The sequence below is a fragment of the Vollenhovia emeryi genome, unplaced genomic scaffold, assembly GCF_000949405.1.
Source record: "Vollenhovia emeryi isolate VEMERY1.0 unplaced genomic scaffold, V.emery_V1.0 DF939323.1, whole genome shotgun sequence".
Taxonomy (NCBI): Eukaryota; Metazoa; Arthropoda; class Insecta; order Hymenoptera; family Formicidae; genus Vollenhovia; species Vollenhovia emeryi.
In genome coordinates, this window is record NW_011967043.1 from 72,241 (window position 1) to 91,610 (window position 19,370).

Genomic DNA, 19,370 nt, shown 5'->3' on the forward strand with positions numbered 1-19,370 from the left:
GGTGTAGATAAGCATGTATAAATATAGAGAATTATATAAAATTATACATTTCAAATATATATGCCCAAACATGCCCAAACATGTTAAATACGCGCATTTTGAACACATAATTAATGTTATTTTAAACCAATGCAATAAAACGTGCATTAAAAGCACGTTCTATGCGCATTGGCGCTCCTTGGGACAATATATTGGCGCAATATAATGGGAAATAATGTAAATATATAATAGCGAGTATTCCCAAAATTGGTCCAATATTGTAAAATGGACGCCTTCTCTTCCTAAGGAACACTAATGCGCATAGAACGTGCTTTTAATGCGCGTTTTATTGCATTGACATCAAAACAACATTGTGTGCTCAACAGGCGCGTATTTAACATGTTTGGCATTTGAGATATATAATTTTATATATGTATGTATGTATCACTTTATTTCCCCCTTAGGGGTTAAAGTGGCGCTTTTGTAGGGAGCGTGCCCGAACCCTTTACACCCTCCATCCACCTCCTCCCCGCGACTGGCCCAAGAGCGTCCGCAGAATTTTTTCCAGGGGGGGGCATCATTTATATTGTTAAAATATTACTTCCAGAATACTTATATGATTTCAAATATATATACATATATAAAGGTGTATATACATATGTGTACACCTTTTGGTAATAGCTTTCTCACCGCGACAAGGTATGCCAAATAGGCAAAATTTTTTGCTGATTACAAATTCTAGGGGGGGGGCAGATGCCCCATCTTGCAAGATGGGGCATCTGCCCCCCCCCCTCCGGACGCCCTTGGATTGGCCCTTAGCGACCATTACATTCTGGTTCTTTCTTCCCGACGCCCTCACTTCTCTCATTCTGCTCGCCCATCCTCCCGTCCCGTTCTCTTATATAATTTTATATAATACTCTATATTTATACATGCTTATGCGTGAAAAATTATGCATAAGCGATTAAAGATACAGTCTTTTGGAATGTACTACCACAATATACATTAAATGCACATTTAATGCAGGATAAAAAGTGTACTAATGCGAATTTAAATATACGTTTAAAGCACATTATACCTGCACTGGGTTATTTAGCTAATACAGCTATTTAGCAATATTGGTTTAATATTGCATTATATAACAAGAATATTAGATTAATATTCTTATTACATTGTTAAATATTGGCCAATGCACTTCTAATATAAATCTAATATTATATAATTATTATCGTGCAATATTTATTCCATGACCAATATTGGCTTTACATTGGACAATGGCTGTGTGCACAGTGCATTGGCTGAACATTGGTTCAATGTTGGTTATATTAGAAATGTATTGGCCAACCAATATTGGTTGTGTTCCGATATTCTGTGCCAGTACTAAAAATGTATAGTATACGTAACGTAAACTATAGACTTGCAGTACTGGCAGTGAATATCGGAACACAGCCAATATCGGTTGGACAATACATTTCTAATATAACCAACATTGAACCAATGTTCAGCCAATGCACTGTACTACTAGGATACTTCTTTCTGTTTCAACTGACTCGTGTCTATGTCTACTAATGCAGATTAACTTTGAACTTTTCCATTTCTGACGCTAAAAAAATAGATAAAAAGTAAAAAGAGTCGAGATTAAAGTTAATCTGCATTGGTAGAAATGGACATCAGCTGGTCGAGGTGTGCTCTTGAATGACGGGAGGCGCGCGCGGCCCCACCGCGGGGCCATCAACGGGGATCGCGGCGTCAGTGAAAAGGGTATTCGCGGCGCGTACCTCGAGGAGGGAGATACGTGGTCTCGTGCCAGAGACCAACGGACGGTGAGGGAGCACGATCAGTCTGAAAGTCGGCGAGCACGCGCACGGAAGCGAAACCGGCGTTCCGATACGGCCGTTTGACTTTTCGCGGTGGAATATCATCTCCGGGCCAGCGGCACTGCATCCGCGCGATCGACATAAGACCACCGATCATTTTGAATTCCACGCAGCGCGTCGAGGGCCCGAGACATAGTGTTTTTCGTAGAGTTCCATCGAGACGAGACGCGAGTGGACGAGTCGTCGACAAGGGGTGTTTTCTGGGGGGGGGGGGGACATTTGAAATACTCGTTCGCGTGCACGCGATTCAATCGGTTCGCGTCTCGCGGAAGTCGCAGTGACGTAAAGCGACGTCGTCTGCGTTTCGCATTCGATTCGCAAATTTCTTATGAAACTCAAAGACCCTGGATCAACACCCCAGGTCGCGGGGAGGACCAGAGCCTGCCGGTCGCCGCAGCGGCTGTTGCACCAGAATGAAGCGTGTCCGCGGCTAAGGCTCGATTTGCGATGATAAATCGCGAGTCTCGGTCGGGAGGAGTGCGCGAGTTGCGGTCGGGAGGAGTGTGCACGTCGATGTCCGTTCGGCCGTTCTCCGGATAACGCAGTAGAGGAACAGGAAACGGGTGTTCGTTAACGACGCGCGGAGAACTAGATCAACTTCTGCGCGTCGTTCCATTTTTCACGGCCGACAATGCCGTGCGGTGGATAGAAGCGTCCGCGTACACGCGTGTGGTACTCGCGCATCTTCCCCTCTTTGTCCTTTTTCCTCCGGCATGCCCGCGTAAATTGGGCTGCTACATCGGCGCCGGCAGAGCGATCGCGCCGCACCGCGGCTCTCTGTTAATCAACTCTGTTAATCAGTGTGTATCAAGATTACCCTACATATCGTCCAGCCGGTGCCTTCCGTTCGTCAAGCATCGCACCCGCGGCTGAACAAAAGGTGAGATGATACCTACGTGCGATTTGCGCAATTTACCTTTCGTGACCATTAGCACATAGAAATCCCGCTTGTATTTTTCGCCTCTCTGCTCCCAGGATGCTATTGTGTTCTGTGTATTTAAAAGAATCGTAATAATAAATGCAAAGTAATTCGGCCGTGAAAGGGTCAAATCACGATTGTTGATTGACGTTACCTGCTTATTTTTCCAATTCCGCTTCCGGATTCGTGCGAGAGCGATTAACATCACGCGAGATAAATTTTTCTCTCCGTACTCCGACGATGCATTTTCCCTTCTTTATAATTTCAGCGGTCTCGTTCTTTTGTCAAATATCGTTAAGACCGAATCGGACTAGCGATTGCTGACTCCGATTGGATTGGGATTGGCGATTGACGATTGTCCTCTAGCCAATGGGAGCCAATTAAATCGCTGGCTGTTTTGCTCTCATTAGCTAAAGGACAATCGTCAATCGCCAATTTCAATTCAATCTGAGTCAACAATTGCTAGTCTGATTCGGTCTTAAGTCTTTGCAAATTTGCTTGTTAATCACGGAAACTTTACAGAAGCGTATTGTCCCGCGTCGAGATAGAAGTGTTATCTATATGTCTTGTTTTTATTCCCACGCGCGACGCTGAATGAACAGCATCCACAGCGAAATTCTTTTTGCGCCGGTAAGTAGCGGCCGCGGAGCGGCCTTTCTTCCTTTCCTTGGCAATGTCAGGCTTAATCGAGCGTCAAACATCTTTCTTTCAACGTCGCCTGCCGGGATTCTATCCTGGTGTCGCCGCTCGGTCTTTTTCCTCCCTCCTGCTCCCCTATCTTTCTCTCTTTCTCTCTCTCTCTCTCTCTCTCTTTCTCCGCGTTGCTATTCGAAAAAGCGTTGCCGTGATGACGGACAGGTGGATCGCGGGAGCCGCCGGTTTGCAAGTGAGCGAACGGGTTAATCTCCGTGGTTAAGCACGTGTAGTGAATACGCGAGGCTTATGATTACTGATCGACCAGTCCACATGGTTACGCGTAGATGTGGCATAACGGTTGCGTGTGCACATTTTCACAGTGCACGGTGTATATTTTCTGAAACCGAGGCTACGCCGAAGGCTCCAGCCGCGCACGTGGACCGCCGCGCCGCGGCCGCCGCGATCTCCTTTTATCTTCGCGCCGCGCGTTCTAGCGAGTACGCGAATGAAAATTCCTTTACAGCAAGATTGAGATTAACTGAGATAATCGCGCTGCGAGAATACTTTATAAAAATCTTAAAGCTTTTCCCCTTAATTTTATAAGAACTGTCAAAAATCGCGCGCGCGCGCGAGAGAGGGAGAGAGAGTTTAATTTTTCGATTAAGCAAACATCGATAAAATGCTAGAAGGTCTTGCACATACATACATATATTAAATAGATCGCACGTGATTGAGCTGTTAACGTCTACACCTCGCGCGAGTACATTATCCTAGTTTTCTCTTGTCTCTTTCGTGCGAACGGTATAAGCGTGGATGTCAAAACCTCCCCATCGCTGTGACTATAGCTGCTTTCCTTTTACACTCAAGTGGTACTGACTGAGTCACTCAGTTATGTGAGTATTTTATACTGAGATATGACGACATTAATGTGAGTCTATTAAACTCACTAAAGCACACGGTCTTGATCGTGTGCAAAAACTCAGTTAAATCTGGTTGAATCTCACTTCTCAAGAACCAAAAGGAACATGCATTCAACTGACAATGAGTTATGACGTCACAAGTGAGATTTATCTGAGTTTTCACGTAAAAGGAAAGCAACTTATGTGGCAGACGTTCATCACTACACCCAAGGAGCGCCAATGCGCGTATAATGTGCTTTATTATAAATGTAAATTTAAATTCACATTTAATGCACGTATTTTATTCCGTATTACATGTGCATTTAATGTATATTGTGGTAGCGCATTCCAAAAAAACTGTACCATTGACCGCTCAGGCATAATTTTTTATGCATAAGCATAAAATTTATATACATATAAATATATACAGGATGTTCCGTACAGCTCCTGACACCGTTCACGCGAAGATAGAAGGGGCTAAGACAAATAGAAAAGTCCTGTACCATTTTGCAATTTTCGCAATAGTTATCAAGATATTGATGATAAAAAATCGCTGGATTAGCTCAACCTACTGCAAAATGTAAGCACAGATTGCAAATTTTACAAAATGGTACATAACTTTCCTTTTCAGTTTAACTCGCTTTACCCATAATATACGAGTAGATCGACACCTCTGTTTTGGGCAAGGCGTATTTGGTCCCACGATATTCCATGTTCCTATTCGTGTCCTTTCTCTATAGCCAGATATCGAGGTAATCTCTATTTGGACACGTAACTATTGGACACTGCATTATTGAACACCGCATTATTGGACACAGCGTCGGTTTTAGCGACATTGGCGCCCTGAGCGAGATTATCGTGGCGTCCATTCAAATTCAAGGGCTCAAAATTCTTGAGGGGGAAAAGACAAGGCGATGACATCGAACGACGAACCCCATTTTGTTTTTATATTATAGGGAATCTCTCTCGCTCTCAAACTAGGTGAAGTCAGGCAACGGCGCCCCTACAGACTTGGCGCCCTGGGCGATCGCCCGACCGCGCCCCACCCTAACGCCGGTACTGATTGGACACTGTAAATTTATTATAAATGAGTGAGATGCGTAGGGATCTTACTAAAAGCACACAACACACACACGCACACGCATGCGCGGGGTGTATGGGGGCCTTGCCCATTTTTTCTTTTTTCTTTTCTCCGAGAGAAGTGGCATTCGAAAAGACCATGGTGGTATCCGTGGGTGGATTTGAACTTGGATGTTTTCCGTTCATTTGTTTACTAAGCAGGGCATATTTCTCTGCGCAACGCTCACCACATAAATATAAATAATTATATGTCTAAAATTATATATCTTAAATATGCCCAAACATTTAAGGGGTTACATCTCTATCAGACGTCTCTTAAAATAAACCTTTTTTTCGGGGATTTTTTTTCCCATGAAGCAATAAAACAATCAAAATGCTGTATAAAGGGTTCATTATACATATAATGAGGTGTACAAAAAAATTTTTTGTTTAATATTTTTTTCCAAAATGGCCGCAGTACAGACGGTTGAAGTACAGTGTCTTTTTCTGGAAGAGGTCTGCGGCAAGATGAATAACTTTTGCAATTTTTATCCGATCGACTTGAAATTTAAACTGTAGCTTCTTAGATATATTTTAAAGAGAAGTACACACGATTTTAATGATTGATTAACAATTACGTTTTTTATAAACGTTTAAACGTCAAATTTTTGCTGAAAAACGAAAAAAAGTTTAAATTTATGTCTACTTGCGAAAAATTAAGTTTGGTTAATAATCATGTGTACTTCTCTGACAAATTTAGTGTAGATTACGAAAAAATTTTTTATTTAGTCCTAGGTGCAGATGGAAAAATGTTATTCATCTTGCCGCAGACCTCTTCCAGAAAAAGACACTGTACTTCAACCGTCTGTACTGCGGCCATTTTGGAAAAAAATATTAAACATAAAATTTTTTGTACACCTTATTATATGTATAATGAACCCTTTATACTGTATTTTGATTGTTTTATTGCTTCATGGGAAAAAAATTCCCGAAAAAAAGGTCTATTTTAAGAGACGTCTGATAGATGTAACCCCTTAAGTAATTCGCGCATTTTAAACACGCAATTGACGTTGTTTTGAAGTCAATGCAATAAAATGCGCATTAAAAGCATATTATATGCGCATTGGCACGCCTTGGGTTCATGCATTACTCTGGGAAAAAAAAGACAACCCATTTTGGGGCCCACAATCAGTAATCGAATTACTGTCGTCGCGCTTGGAGCCAATTTCGATGCTAATTCCGATTATTTTTTCTCTCGATTAGATTTCCATGGCACTTAATTAGGTCCTTTCAATTAAAGCGTTCAGAATCGACATTTTCTTTAGACTCGATGACGATTCTTTTAACTCATGCGACGACTTTACTTTATCCTTATTATATCGACAAAGGTCCACATTCTGAACCTTCTTTTATCGATGAAAGGGCCTAAAATTAGTTTTGGAGGATTCTTATTGGCTGAAAAGATCTTTTGCAGGCATTTTTATCGATAAAAAAGGATTCAGAATATGGGCCGAAATAAAGTTGTCGTTTTTTAAATTCACATCCACGACTCTGTCGTATCACTATAATAGTAAGTGACTGTAATCGCATCGAGATGTCTGCGAGATCGTCACGTTCGCTTTCGTACGAATGCGCGCAGGAAAACCCACGGATCGTAGGCTCGCGATTCCGTTCTAGTGAGAAATTATTCGTTGATCGATGTCGAAAGGATGTTGAATCGACGTCAATTTGACAGTGTCGATGTCGATTCGACATCGTTTCGACATCGATCGACGAATGAATCCCCACTGTATGGGGTCGCGATACTTGCACATTAACGAGAGCACCGTGTCGTCTTACGTAACTCTTAAATAAAGTCTGTAGATCAGTGACTTACAAATCTGCGATACTGTATTATTAAAATATAATGATTTAGTAATCTTTGAAATTATCTTCTTAACAAAACCACAAATTTTTATCACAGCGCACGACGTCTAAATTTTTCAAATTAAAATGTTTTGATATCGCTATACATTATTTCGTACGTCGCTGCTTTGAGAAATGAGTATCATCGCTAATATCTGATACGATAAGGCTGTCGCGATTAAAGTCCTGTTAATCTCTTGATGTACGTTTTTGCATTACGCAGCGATACGTTCTTTTTCTACAATATTACATTCTATAATAATTACTCCGGCTCGACGTAACTGCCGGTACAGTAAAACCTCCGCACGTGTCGTTTACACTTAGAAAGTAGCTGATTACGAGCGCGCGGTAATTACTTTCCGACACACGTGGCTACGCGCATCGTAAATTAATTCTACGACGAGACACTCGTGTAATGCCACGCGCTCGACACTCATTGTTAGTCGCGAGTGAGATGTTCGGCTACAGAGAGGTCAATCCGGATGCAAATTACTTTGATTACGATTATCGATTATCGATGACGACCCCGCGAGTCACATGGGATTCATCGTGGTTTCGATAAACCCGAACGCGTTTTAGGGATAACGAATCCTTGTCTTTTTCTTCTCGTCTCCTTTCTTTTTCCTTTCGTTTCGCGGAAGTCATCGGGAGCGCGATTCTTTAAAGTACGACGCATTATACTACCGTTAAGCCGAGTATAGAAGGCACTGGGTCAAGAATTCGCTGCATTTTGATGCGAAAGAAACATAAAATGTGTATCTGTAAGTAGATGCATGTAAGATCGGGCGCAATGTGCCTCGCGGTTGCAAACGCTGCAACTCCGAAGCGAAACCGTAACGTTTGCGTTTGAATTCAGCTCGCCGCAACTCAACCGTGAAATAATTTTAGGCGCTAGATCCAAGGATGCTATTTTATTTAACGCACGACAAATTTCTCAAGCGTGTTAATGATGATCCAGGGGAGATTTGTGGGGCGGGGGGAGAGCAAGCATCGAGTCAACGGAAAAGACGCGATAAGTATAGTATACAACAATGTATAATAACGATACACCTCCCCAGGTAGAACAAAACACGATAACAATCGTGACGTTATTTATCACTTAAATGTTATATCAACCCTTTTATGATAAGTTACCTTTTCTTTCGTTTTCTTATTGTTAGATTTTATTAATATCGTTACGCTCGGGAGACGCTCGCGAATCGTCTACCGTCCGCACACTCGGAAATAATCAAATTCAGCTTGCAAAAAAGAAACTCGTACATTCAGGGACTATTACACTACTCTCATAGACATAAGTCATAAAAGATAGACTACTTATGAGGTAGTGGAGGATGTCCTCTTGAGGGAAAAGGACATAAATTTATTTGGATATCTTTCTTTCTCTAGTGCTGCGAATCACGCCCATTAGAGGAAGACAGATACCTAAATAAATTGATGTTGTCCTTTTCCCTCAGAAAAATACCCTCACCTAGGGTTTCCACTGCCTCATAAGCAGTCTATCTTTTATATGTCTATGAACTACTCTGAACTTGGCAATTTTTTTCGCGATTGTGACTCGAGCCAAAGAGCCATATTAGCGCGAACGTGATAATATAAACAATGTTTTCTCAGTAAATGCACGCTACCTAGTGAGATCGAATCGACGTCGTTTCGACATCGATCAACGAGTCATTTCTCACTGGGTAAGAAATGTGTCTTTTGAAATTTTGTAAATAGAACCAATCAATGAAAGGGTCATCACTTCAATTGATTGCTTGTTCTACCTGGTCTCCTAATGTGTGTCTCTCAAAAAAGGTGTTTTATCTTACAGTAATAAGAATTCCATTCACGCGAAAACATTGCCCGGAGGCAATCACCAACGAGCCGACATTAAGCGGCGAACATTATTATCAAACCTGTCGAGCTTCACCCCGGAAGAGGCGTCCGATCGCTCACACGCTCGCCTCTCTCGGACCGGCTGCGGGAACCAGATCTTAAAAATCGACCCGGTTTTTTTTACAAGTTAACTAACGGTGCCTCGTCAAAAAGCCGGTGCGCGGCCTGCAGCCGATATCAGTACCGGGACCTGATTACCCAGGTAGCTTAATTTGAGGTGCGCCGGTCAGTCGCGCGCTCCCCTCGGACACGCACGACACGTCGCACATATCGGAATATGGGGGTCAATCGTAATTCGTATTCCGCGCGATGCCGCTTAGCGGTCGACCCACCCTCCTACTCTTCCGTCAGCCGAACTTTAACTCTCGACACGCATTAAACAATGTGGGTCAGACAATCTAGATCGAATCGAGTCGATCCGTTTCCGGCGCTTCCGCTGATTTCTCGACGAAGATAATTTGCAGAAACGTTATTTCTCTCTTATTTTTTTTTAGAGTGATGACCGGTGTGTGTTACGACATTCGCGAAGCACGATTGCGTAAAATGAATTTAAATCCAGAACTGGACAAGTTTTATAAAAAAAAAGACCGTGATATGGGGGTAATGACCTTCTCGTAAATTTAATGCGCCGAAAATTCATGCTGCAGTTATGGAACCGAAACGCTCGTCGACCATTTGCGTTTAACGAGAAAATTGTATCAATTATTTAATTTTTACCAATTCAATCAAACATTCTCAACAGATTTAAGAAGACGTTTGCATCAGCACAAACGCTATCGATACTCAATGTACATAATACAATTGAGGAGTTTGATGGAAGAACGACTTAAGTCGACAAATCGCATTTTCATATATTATAAAAGCTAAGCTAAAAGCTTTATAATCGTATTTTATAGATCAATATCTATAAAATGTGCACTTGGAATCTTATAGTTTGATCAATAAATACGTAAGTTTTCAATTTAAAAACTTGGAATGTAAAATTCTTATACGAAAACTTAAGTCGTTCTTCCACCAAATTCCTCGATTTATATCACGTATAAATATTTGAGCTGGGATTTGCGAGGGAGCTAGCGGAGCTCGTGAGGCGAGCAGCTCGTTTCGAAGGAAAGAAGGAACGAACGTGACGACTGACGCGGACGGTATACGGACAAACGCGCGTGCGGCTTGCATTTTTCTAGGGCACAGCCCGGTCGCCTGGTTCCCCTTAACCACGCTTGTTTTGCAGTTTATATACTGTTACACACTGATCAAAATGGGTGGGGAGTCTCTCGCCGGTAGGGAGGTCGGTCGTATGACCAAAGCCTAATGAGAAAATGAACTCGACTCGCACACGAATGTCCCGGTGTAACCGGCAAGTAGGTACGACGTATGGTCGTCACGCAGTTCGATGTAAAGGGGAGGACTCAGAGAGAGAGAGAGAGAGAGAGAGATGCGGCACGAAGCTCGCGATAACAATCAGCACACGTTCCGCGGCGCATCCGACATAATTAAGACTATGCACGTTTAACGTGTGTACGTTATGATATCCTCTACTGGTATCACGTAATAGAAAAACGTAACGATGGGAATATCAAGATTAAACGAAAATTCCGCGAATGCGATACTCCGGATTCCATTCCCTCGAGGGTTTAAGCTTCCAGGGGGAGTCAATTTTGTATATTACAATACAGTGAAACTGTTAAAAGTAAACGGCTTTGTCTCTTTCTAAGGGAACGATTAGAAAGAGACAAAGCTTTCTAAGGGAACGATTAAAAGGAGACAAAGCTATTCATTTTTTGCACTACAGTGTAAGATACAGAATTGACGCCCAGTACGGGAACTCTGTAACTTGCGATTGAGGCTTTTCAGTATCGTTAACTAGCAACAATCCACGAAAAGCTGCGCCTTTTTCAAAGATCGTCATTGCCATTGGCTGTTGCTAGTTAACGATACCGAAAAGCATGGATAGCAAGGTACAAAATCCCCCTCACCGAAAACTTACTCCATTCTCTGTCTCTCCTGCTTACGGCATTCCCGATACTTTTGTCGGCGAATAACTCTTAGGTGCGAATTTTCAGCGGCGTGATAAATGGACGTTTAGCTTATCGCGCGACGAGGGGGCACAGTTATCCCCCTGAAAGACGCTCTTATCCTCCTTACCCACAAATTAAGTTTCTAATTGGCCGAATTGGACAGCGCAAGGTGCACTACCCGTCCCGAATATCAATCAAGGGAAAATTTTCTACTGCGCGCGCATAGGTCGCTTTTGCGCGAACAGGATGCGAGTCGCCGACGACAACGACGACGAAGAGGAAGACGACGAAATCCATCGGCAATACCTGTCGCAAGAGTTTTTTTCCTGGCGCTTTACTCGACGTACACCGCGGGTACCGTAAGTCTCGTGACTTCGATACTTAGTACACGCATACATCGTCGCAGGATTTATCGCAAATAATTTCGCGAGGTCCGGTCCGTAGCGCGGCCTACTTCAGGCGCCATCAGGAGGATGAGAATTATTATACACGTTTCGTTCACAAATAAAACGATTAATCTAATCCACAATCCACACTCGATGCCGCCTGGTACCTACCAGTCTTCCCCGCACCCCCTCCTCCTCTTGAAAAGATGTACGGAGCGGCGAACTTGAAGACCAGAAAGAATCCTAATCGCTCCAATTCGTGGGCTTATCTGGTAAACGCGCGCGTAGAACATTTTGTATCTGTCTCTTTGTGACCGCAGGTGTCTCGTCGCGGCAACTCGGACAGCGCAGAATGTCGCAAAGAGGACGTCTTCTGCTGCTGCTGCTGCTGCTGCTCGGTCTGGCCGTGCTGAGGGAGTCATCTAGTACATCCAGCGGTGCTAGTGGTGCCAGTGGTACGCTTCGCGAGGACGAATCCTCGCGCCAAGCGCCGCATCACCGGCAGAAGAGGGTCTTCTGGTTCACGAACGACGGACGCATCGCGCTGCCACCCGGCACAATCATGACGATCACGCCGACGTTGGCGTTGCCTTTCGTTCGGCATCCACCTTACGGGTTCCTCAGCAACATGACCATCAGTCTGCCATTTACGAGTGAGTCCGTCCGTGTGATTAATCCGAAAAAAAAATTGCGATGTTAAAATTCTCATGCGTCTCTTTTTCCAGTCGACTTCGATAAGCTAGGCCTGACAGATAACGAGAACCCGTACGGCGCTCTGCCGCAGAGTTTCGACAGGAAATTGAAGAGCCGGCAGGCCGGCATGATGATGGCCGACTTCATCGCGGCTTTCATCAAACGCAGATTACACAAACGGGACATGACAGAGATGCCGAGAAACGCGTTCCAGGGTGGCGAGCGGGCCCTGCTTTACATCACCGCCGAGGAAATGCTGACCACGCTGGGAATGAACGGCAAAGCATGTCTGTTAAGGGCGATCTGCGAGGTCCAGGGACACCACTTGAATAACTTTGGACTAATCGGCGAAATGCTGAAGTTGTTTTTCACGTAAGTAGTTCGGACTCGTAGAACTTTAAAGAACGTTGGAGGAGCTCCCTGTCGGATAATTCTATTTTCTCATTGTAAAGTTATAATAAATATTTAAAATTAAAATACTGAGCTTATTGTTAATCCAACTGGCAAATTTTATTAAATTTGTTACAACGTTTCGGCCTTACTTCAGGTCCTTTTCAAGTAGCAATACTGTAAAATCAACAAAATATAAGAGATTAAAATTATTAATCAGTCATCTAGTAAAGAGAATAGAAAATAAATTAACGAACTAAATAAGAAAACAAGGAAAAATTCATAGACTAGTAAGTCATCGTTATCCGTTAAAAGATAAAAATAAGCCCACATCCGAAATGTTGTAACGAATTGAATAAAATTTGCCAGTTAGGTTGACAAAACGTTTACTGTTTTAATTCTTAATCACCACTGGCAACTATAAATGATATTCTTAATAAATATTTCAGATCGTATAAAAAAAATTCAAACCTTTTATCCTTAGCGCCAGCCGGTCGCCGTTTGCAAACCTTCTCAAGGAATATGTCGAGGCGGAGAACCGTGGGAAATTTCACGGCGAGTGCTGGCCATATTTCAAGGATTGCCCGAAATCTTTATTTCTACCGTCCAGCAACAAATATCAGTTAGTAATATTACTCTCCTGTAATTCCTTAATTAGATCTAGTAGAAATTAATAGCTTTGCAAAATTTCCGATCTTCTGTTTGTTATGGGCTCACTGGAATATTCGTTGGAAAGATAGAGAGAGTATTCCTGCAAATTACAAGATTAGACTTTTATTTTAATCTTTAACTATTCGCGCGTAGTCTTCGAAATCGACTTATTTTTTAAATTTATATAATTACATGTAGTACTTTGAAAAAAGATTAGAGTTAAATAAGACCCCTAGATAAAATCAAACAACCAACGAGAATGCCATGTAGGTCCAAGCAGGATGTAGGTATATTACCTCAGTCAGGGTTTGAACCTGGACCTCCCTTCTCTCTAGGCGGGCGTCTCAACCAATTCGACCACCGAGGCATGCCTTGGGTTGAGACGCCCGCCTACTCAGTGAGAAATGATTCGTCGATCGACGTCAATTCGACGGTGTCGATGTCGATTTGATGTCGTTTCGACGTCGATCGACGAATCATTTCTCACTGGGTATAGAGAGAATGAAGGTCCAGGTTCAAACCCTGGCTGAGGTAATATTTTTCGCAATAAATTTTCCGTATTATAAAAATTGCCAGATACGGTCAAATAAAAATCATTGATGATTTCTAATAATTTGTATTTAAATGCTAAATTTAGCATTCAATACCATACTCACATAATAAGATTTGAATTATTGGGCTACCTACATGGAGGCATGGAGGCATTCTCGCTAATTGTTTACAAAAAGATCTCCATGAACTTAATATCACTTTATAGTCAATTTATATTAATTTCTTGAAAATATGTTTTCTCTTACACAGGATGTTCTGCGATCACCGAATTCGCCGTAAAATTTAGATAGAGCGAGGCAAATCAATAAGTTTCATATCATTTTGCAAAATTCACAATAGTTTTCGAGTAATAAAAAAAACGTCTGGGCGAATGAACGCACGAGCAGTAGGCCGGACTCGGCACTCGGTAGGTACGTTAAATGTCTTATTTGTTTAGTGTCGTAGCAACGATGGGCATGGGTATCTGACAGTTAGAGACGGAGGTGAAACTGGCTGCACACCGAAAAACTTGTCACGCAGCGAGCGGCGAGCTTCAGATGATGCTCACCGCACGTTCTTCACCGCTACAAGATGGAACAAATAAGCCATTTAAAGTCTACCGAGTGCGGCCTACAGTTTCTCGTGCGTTTATTCGCCCAGACGTTTTTATTTATTATTCGAAAACTGTCGTGAATTTTGCAAAATGATATGGGACTTTCGATTTGCTTCGCTCAATTTAAATTTGCCGGCGGATTCGATCATCGCAGAATACCCTGTACAGTGCAATATGTGCAATCAAATAAAATTCAATTGTCTTGAGAAGAAACTGAGTGCGAGTAATTAACGATTCTTTCTTCGTCGTATAATGAGCAATAAAGATAGGATGATGCTTTTAACGCTAAAATAGTGGTTCCACCTTTAATGTCACACTTCCCTTGAAAAGTTAATTTTGCTAATCTCTTTTTGTTCTCAATTTTTATTAAGATCTTATTACAACAATAAAGAACTGTAACTCTGTCTATCTTTAGGAAAGATTCGTTGCACGACGAGGAGGAAGAGGAGGATGAACAATGGAATCAAATCTCCAATGATCTCGACGAGGAGCCTCTCACGAGGATATCGAAGCAGAGCACAAAGAACACCGTACATCCCATGTAATTTTAGTTGTATAATTCTTCCTCCAAACAGACATTTTCTCACGAATTCCGTTCAGGTATGAGGGCTGTTTGATAAGTCAGTGACTTTTACAAGAGATAACACTCAAATCGGAGATATGGCTTGGTGGAAAAAGATTCGCATCGAACGAGGAGATCATTACTGAAACAAACGTGTATTTTGCAAAATTTGAGAAATCGTTTTTTTTTGGAAGGTTTAAAGAAGTGGAAAATCGTTAGGCAAAATGCATCGAGATAAAAGGGGATTAGATTGAAAAATAAATAGAATTTTGGTACAAAAATTCTTTCACTTCAAAGTCACTAACTTATTACAGCCCCCGTAAAATGAAAACTCTTGCTCTCTTCAAAAGCAAAGGAGGAGTACTCTGTTTTTGTTGCCGGATAGAATTCGTGGGCCCTTACAAGGAAAAGTTGCTAAATAGATAATAGAACGCGTTGATACAAAGAAATTGTCATTCGTCGTGACCATAACGTGATAGACCGAGTTCTCGGTCGAGAATAACGCTATGTACAACGTGTACCATCCAAAAACGAGACTGTCGAAAATTTTAGCTAGTCGCCGGTACTATGAAACATGTGACGCTAACAATCGGTTTGATGTATTTCGTAGATTGGTACAGCGTGAAAATAGCCATATAGCTGCGTTTACGATATAATTGTCCGTACAGAACTACGAGGAAAAGCACTAAAGATCAACAATAAAGCGTTGGTCTTGTGCGTTTGTGTGATCATATAGAGATGAAAGTAGAATAAATATTTTCTCTCGCATAAGCGAGACAATTTATTAATTTAATTTATAGATATGTTAATAATTAATATGCAGAGTGCTCTGCACAACTCCTGACACCGCTCACGGGAAGATAGAAGGGGGGGGGGGGTAAGGCAAACAGAAGTTCTGTAGCATTTTGCAATTTTCGCAATAGTTTACGAAATATTGATGAAAAAAATTCACCGTATTAGCCCGATCTACCGCCAAATGTAATATCTCGACAACTATTGCGAAAATTCTGTTTGTCTCAGTCCTTTCTATCTTTCCGTGAGTGGTATCACGAGTCCACACACTATACCCAGATAACCAGTTGCTCGCAGATTGTTAACAATCGGGAAATAATTTCTTGCAAAGTGAATCTGCCAAATCCAGAGCCTACTGTGTCCTCAAGTGCGCCCTAATTGCAACTAAAAATTATAATCACATTCTGATGTCAAATTGAGTACAACATAAGAGTAAATCTGTCATTAGTAATACGACAGATGACGCACCAAATCGAGAGCAGATTTGTCACTCGCATACTTCCAACAAATTTGTACCATATGCCCAGGAAATGTCTGTCAGAAAATTGCAAAAAAAACTACGGTAGATTGGCAGCAGAAACTGAGCAGGATTTTCAGTTTCTATTTCTTTTTTAACGTTTTCATTTCTTTATATTACAAAAGATGTGTAAACATATAGTAATAATTCTTTAAGGTTTCTACACACTCGTAGATGAGAGTGCAAAAGAGCTCACTTCAGCACTAGAAAGATGATCGAAAAATTTCATTTGGATGCATTAATTTATAATGCCGTGTGCAGTTTGTTTCTTACGAGAGAAAGTGTCATACCATGCGTCCATCTAATGGGAAAGTTACAAACTATAAATCGCCAATAAACAAAATTTGCTACCAATCTGTTGACAAGTTAAGTCAGCAGACTGCTTGGTGTTTGCTATCAATCTGCCGTCAACTTCGACAATCTTCTTCGTGGTCTTTTAACAAATCTGCTCGCTATTTGCCGTCATTTTGTCGTGTAGTCTGCCAACAGATGTTGGTAAATTTCTACTACAATTTTGCTCACGTTTTCAATAAAAAAACATGTTTCTCATCAGCAGCTTTTCGGGAAGCAAAATTTGTTTGCAGATGTTGCCTCTGCAGAAATGGTTATTGGGGTATATACGAGTGCAGGATGTCTAGCACAAGGCGTATATTCGCTCATACATCTCGTAAAACTAAACTAAAAAATCTATACCTTCTATATTATTTTGAAAATACCTATGTTATAAATGAGAGACTAATGGAAAAAATTGGTAAGCCAGTACGCTATGCGATGAGATGAGCTTTGTAAAGGTGAAAGCACATAATACAGAATCCACAGCAGATGCTAGCTATAGCCCTGGCAAAAATAAAAAGTTTCATAAGTATTTGTATAGCGTTTACGTGAGCGTTTGCAGTTCGTTGACAGTTTAAAAACGGTCAATAGAGAATTTGTAGAGCGGAAATTGCAACGCTACGGCGTTTAGAAGACGTTTGTATATAGCATTTTTGAACTTAGCGTTGTAGAACTTTTATGAAACGTTATATACAGTATTTTATAAGCGTTCTGAAAGCGCTCAAAACACAACGGCGTTGTGTAAGCATTCTCATAAAGTTTGAAAACGTATGAACTTTAAAAAAACCTTCATTTAACGGTTATCAACGCTTCATAAAGCTTCTTATTTTCGCCAAGGAGCACACACGCTACGGTTTCTACCTATGGTCCATTTGTATCATTTGACGTGCTTTCATCTTTCGTCCCTACTCTTCGAGAATGCTTTTATTCTGTTGCTCAGTCACATAGTCCCATAGGGATAGGGCAACAGTGAGAGACAGAGAAGAGATAAACAACGCCTACAGTGGTTCAACCTACTGCAACGCGCACACGCAATTCGTCAATTTTTTCTCATTAATCTCTGAACGTTTTATCCATAGTAATAAATAGGGATGTATCTTCGAGAAGTAGGCACTAAGACGTGCCACTTATTGGGTGCTTTTCAGCAACGTACACAGGCGACACTGTATAACACAGTGAATCGTTTTATCTTTATTATTTATTACATTATTAAACGAGGATAAAATGATTCTGTGTTACAATGTGTCAATTTGTGTCTCTTGTTGCAAAGCACCCCATTAATTTTCGAGAAAAAATAACGGGCTACGACAAGACCGGGACTTGAACCCGAGACCTTTCACTTGCCGAGCGAATACTCTTCCAACTGAGCTATCCAAGCCACACCCAAAATGCCCCCATCTTTCTCGCTACGTAGCACTGAAAATGGGAAAAGTAGTTATTTTCAAAATAATACAGGAATTTTAGTTAAGTTTAACGAGACTTACCTGTATACGAGTGAATGCACACGTTATGCCGAATATCCTACATATATGTTGAACAAATCATTGTATATATAATAATTGAACTTTTGTTAATAACTATTGAATAATTTTAATTTAATTTCTATCACATATAATTTTATATAAGTTAAGTCTTACTTCTAAGTCTTGATTAAAATTTTAAACTCCCAAGTTTCTTTGTGAGATTAGAACACGCCGATACAGTTTTTTCAACAATGTCCAATGAAGGCACACAGCGCACGTAGATGTTAAGAGAATCCAGAACGCGACACCATGCTGCCATATTATAAATATAGTAATATGTATCAGTACAAAACTCGCAGACTTCTATATACTACTAAACTGTTACCCTCTAGCTGAAAAGTGAGACAAGAGTTTCACCATGTTTTGTTAGGTGAATAAAGGATAAGGGCCATTGCACACAAAAATATACAAGCTGCATATGCATAGCACACGACCGTCTGGACCAATAAGTTGCAATCTTGCAGATCGCAGTGCAATCTTGCAGAGACATTGCAGGAATATAAAATTGCAAACTTTCGATAGCAATAATATTGCAGCACCCTTACGGAAAAGCGCCGAAATAATTATTAGAAAATGACTGTACATCAGTAATTTCTGATAGTTCAATTACTGATATACAGTAATTTTCCAGTAATTATTTCGTTACTTTTTCGTAACGGCAATGTTTCAAAAATAATGAAAATACTATATTTTCTATTTAAAAAATTTTTCTAACTACGAGAATGTTATAATGCTATTTCCGTTGATACCAATAATGCGCGAATTATTATAAGTACACTTGATCAGTACGCGTTACGGTGTTGCTCGCAATCTCCATCTATTGTGAAGCGACATGACCTCCTTAAGTTACCTCGCAATAACTTGCTATGCATTGAAAAAGGCCCGGATGTATATGTATGTAATTAGTAAATTCTCTGCTTATGTACAACGACAAATTATTCAAAAAATATTGCGCTGCAACATTGCTATAATGTTGCACTGCAATCTCTCTGAGGGCGGACATTTCAACGTTGCTGCAATATTGCCATCTTGCAATGTAACATTTCTGCTATCTTCCTGCAATCTTTCTGTGCTGTGTGGGAACAAGACATGGCGGCACATGGTGGACCATAGATCTAGGAATAGCAGAGATGGAGCGTTAGCTCATGGGGGGGGGGGCTTTGCGGGAGGGGAGACGAGGTAAAGAGTGCTTAGCTCTCATCAGTGAACTCTACA

General features: G+C 41.3%; 1 protein-coding gene across 1 annotated transcript; it reads left to right on the plus strand.

Annotated features, from left to right (window-relative positions):
* Positions 1–2,094: 2,094 nt before the first annotated feature.
* LOC105558669 lies at positions 2,095–18,243 on the plus strand. Its single transcript, XM_012006481.1, has 5 exons — positions 2,095–2,736; positions 11,871–12,203; positions 12,276–12,615; positions 13,118–13,255; positions 14,844–18,243. The coding sequence occupies exons 2-5, from the start codon at positions 11,903–11,905 to the stop codon at positions 14,971–14,973; spliced, it is 909 nt and encodes a 302-aa protein (XP_011861871.1). The 5' UTR covers positions 2,095–2,736; positions 11,871–11,902; the 3' UTR covers positions 14,974–18,243.
* Positions 18,244–19,370: the final 1,127 nt, after the last annotated feature.

Excerpts from the sequence above, each read along its gene's own strand:
- LOC105558669 (XM_012006481.1), top strand. The coding sequence starts at position 11,903 with ATGTCGCAAAGAGGACGTCTTCTGCTGCTGCTGCTGCTGCTGCTCGGT. Across the intron at positions 12,616-13,117 it reads ATGCTGAAGTTGTTTTTCAC|CGCCAGCCGGTCGCCGTTTG; the intron begins GTAAGTAGTTCG and ends TTTTATCCTTAG. Across the intron at positions 13,256-14,843 it reads CCGTCCAGCAACAAATATCA|GAAAGATTCGTTGCACGACG; the intron begins GTTAGTAATATT and ends GTCTATCTTTAG.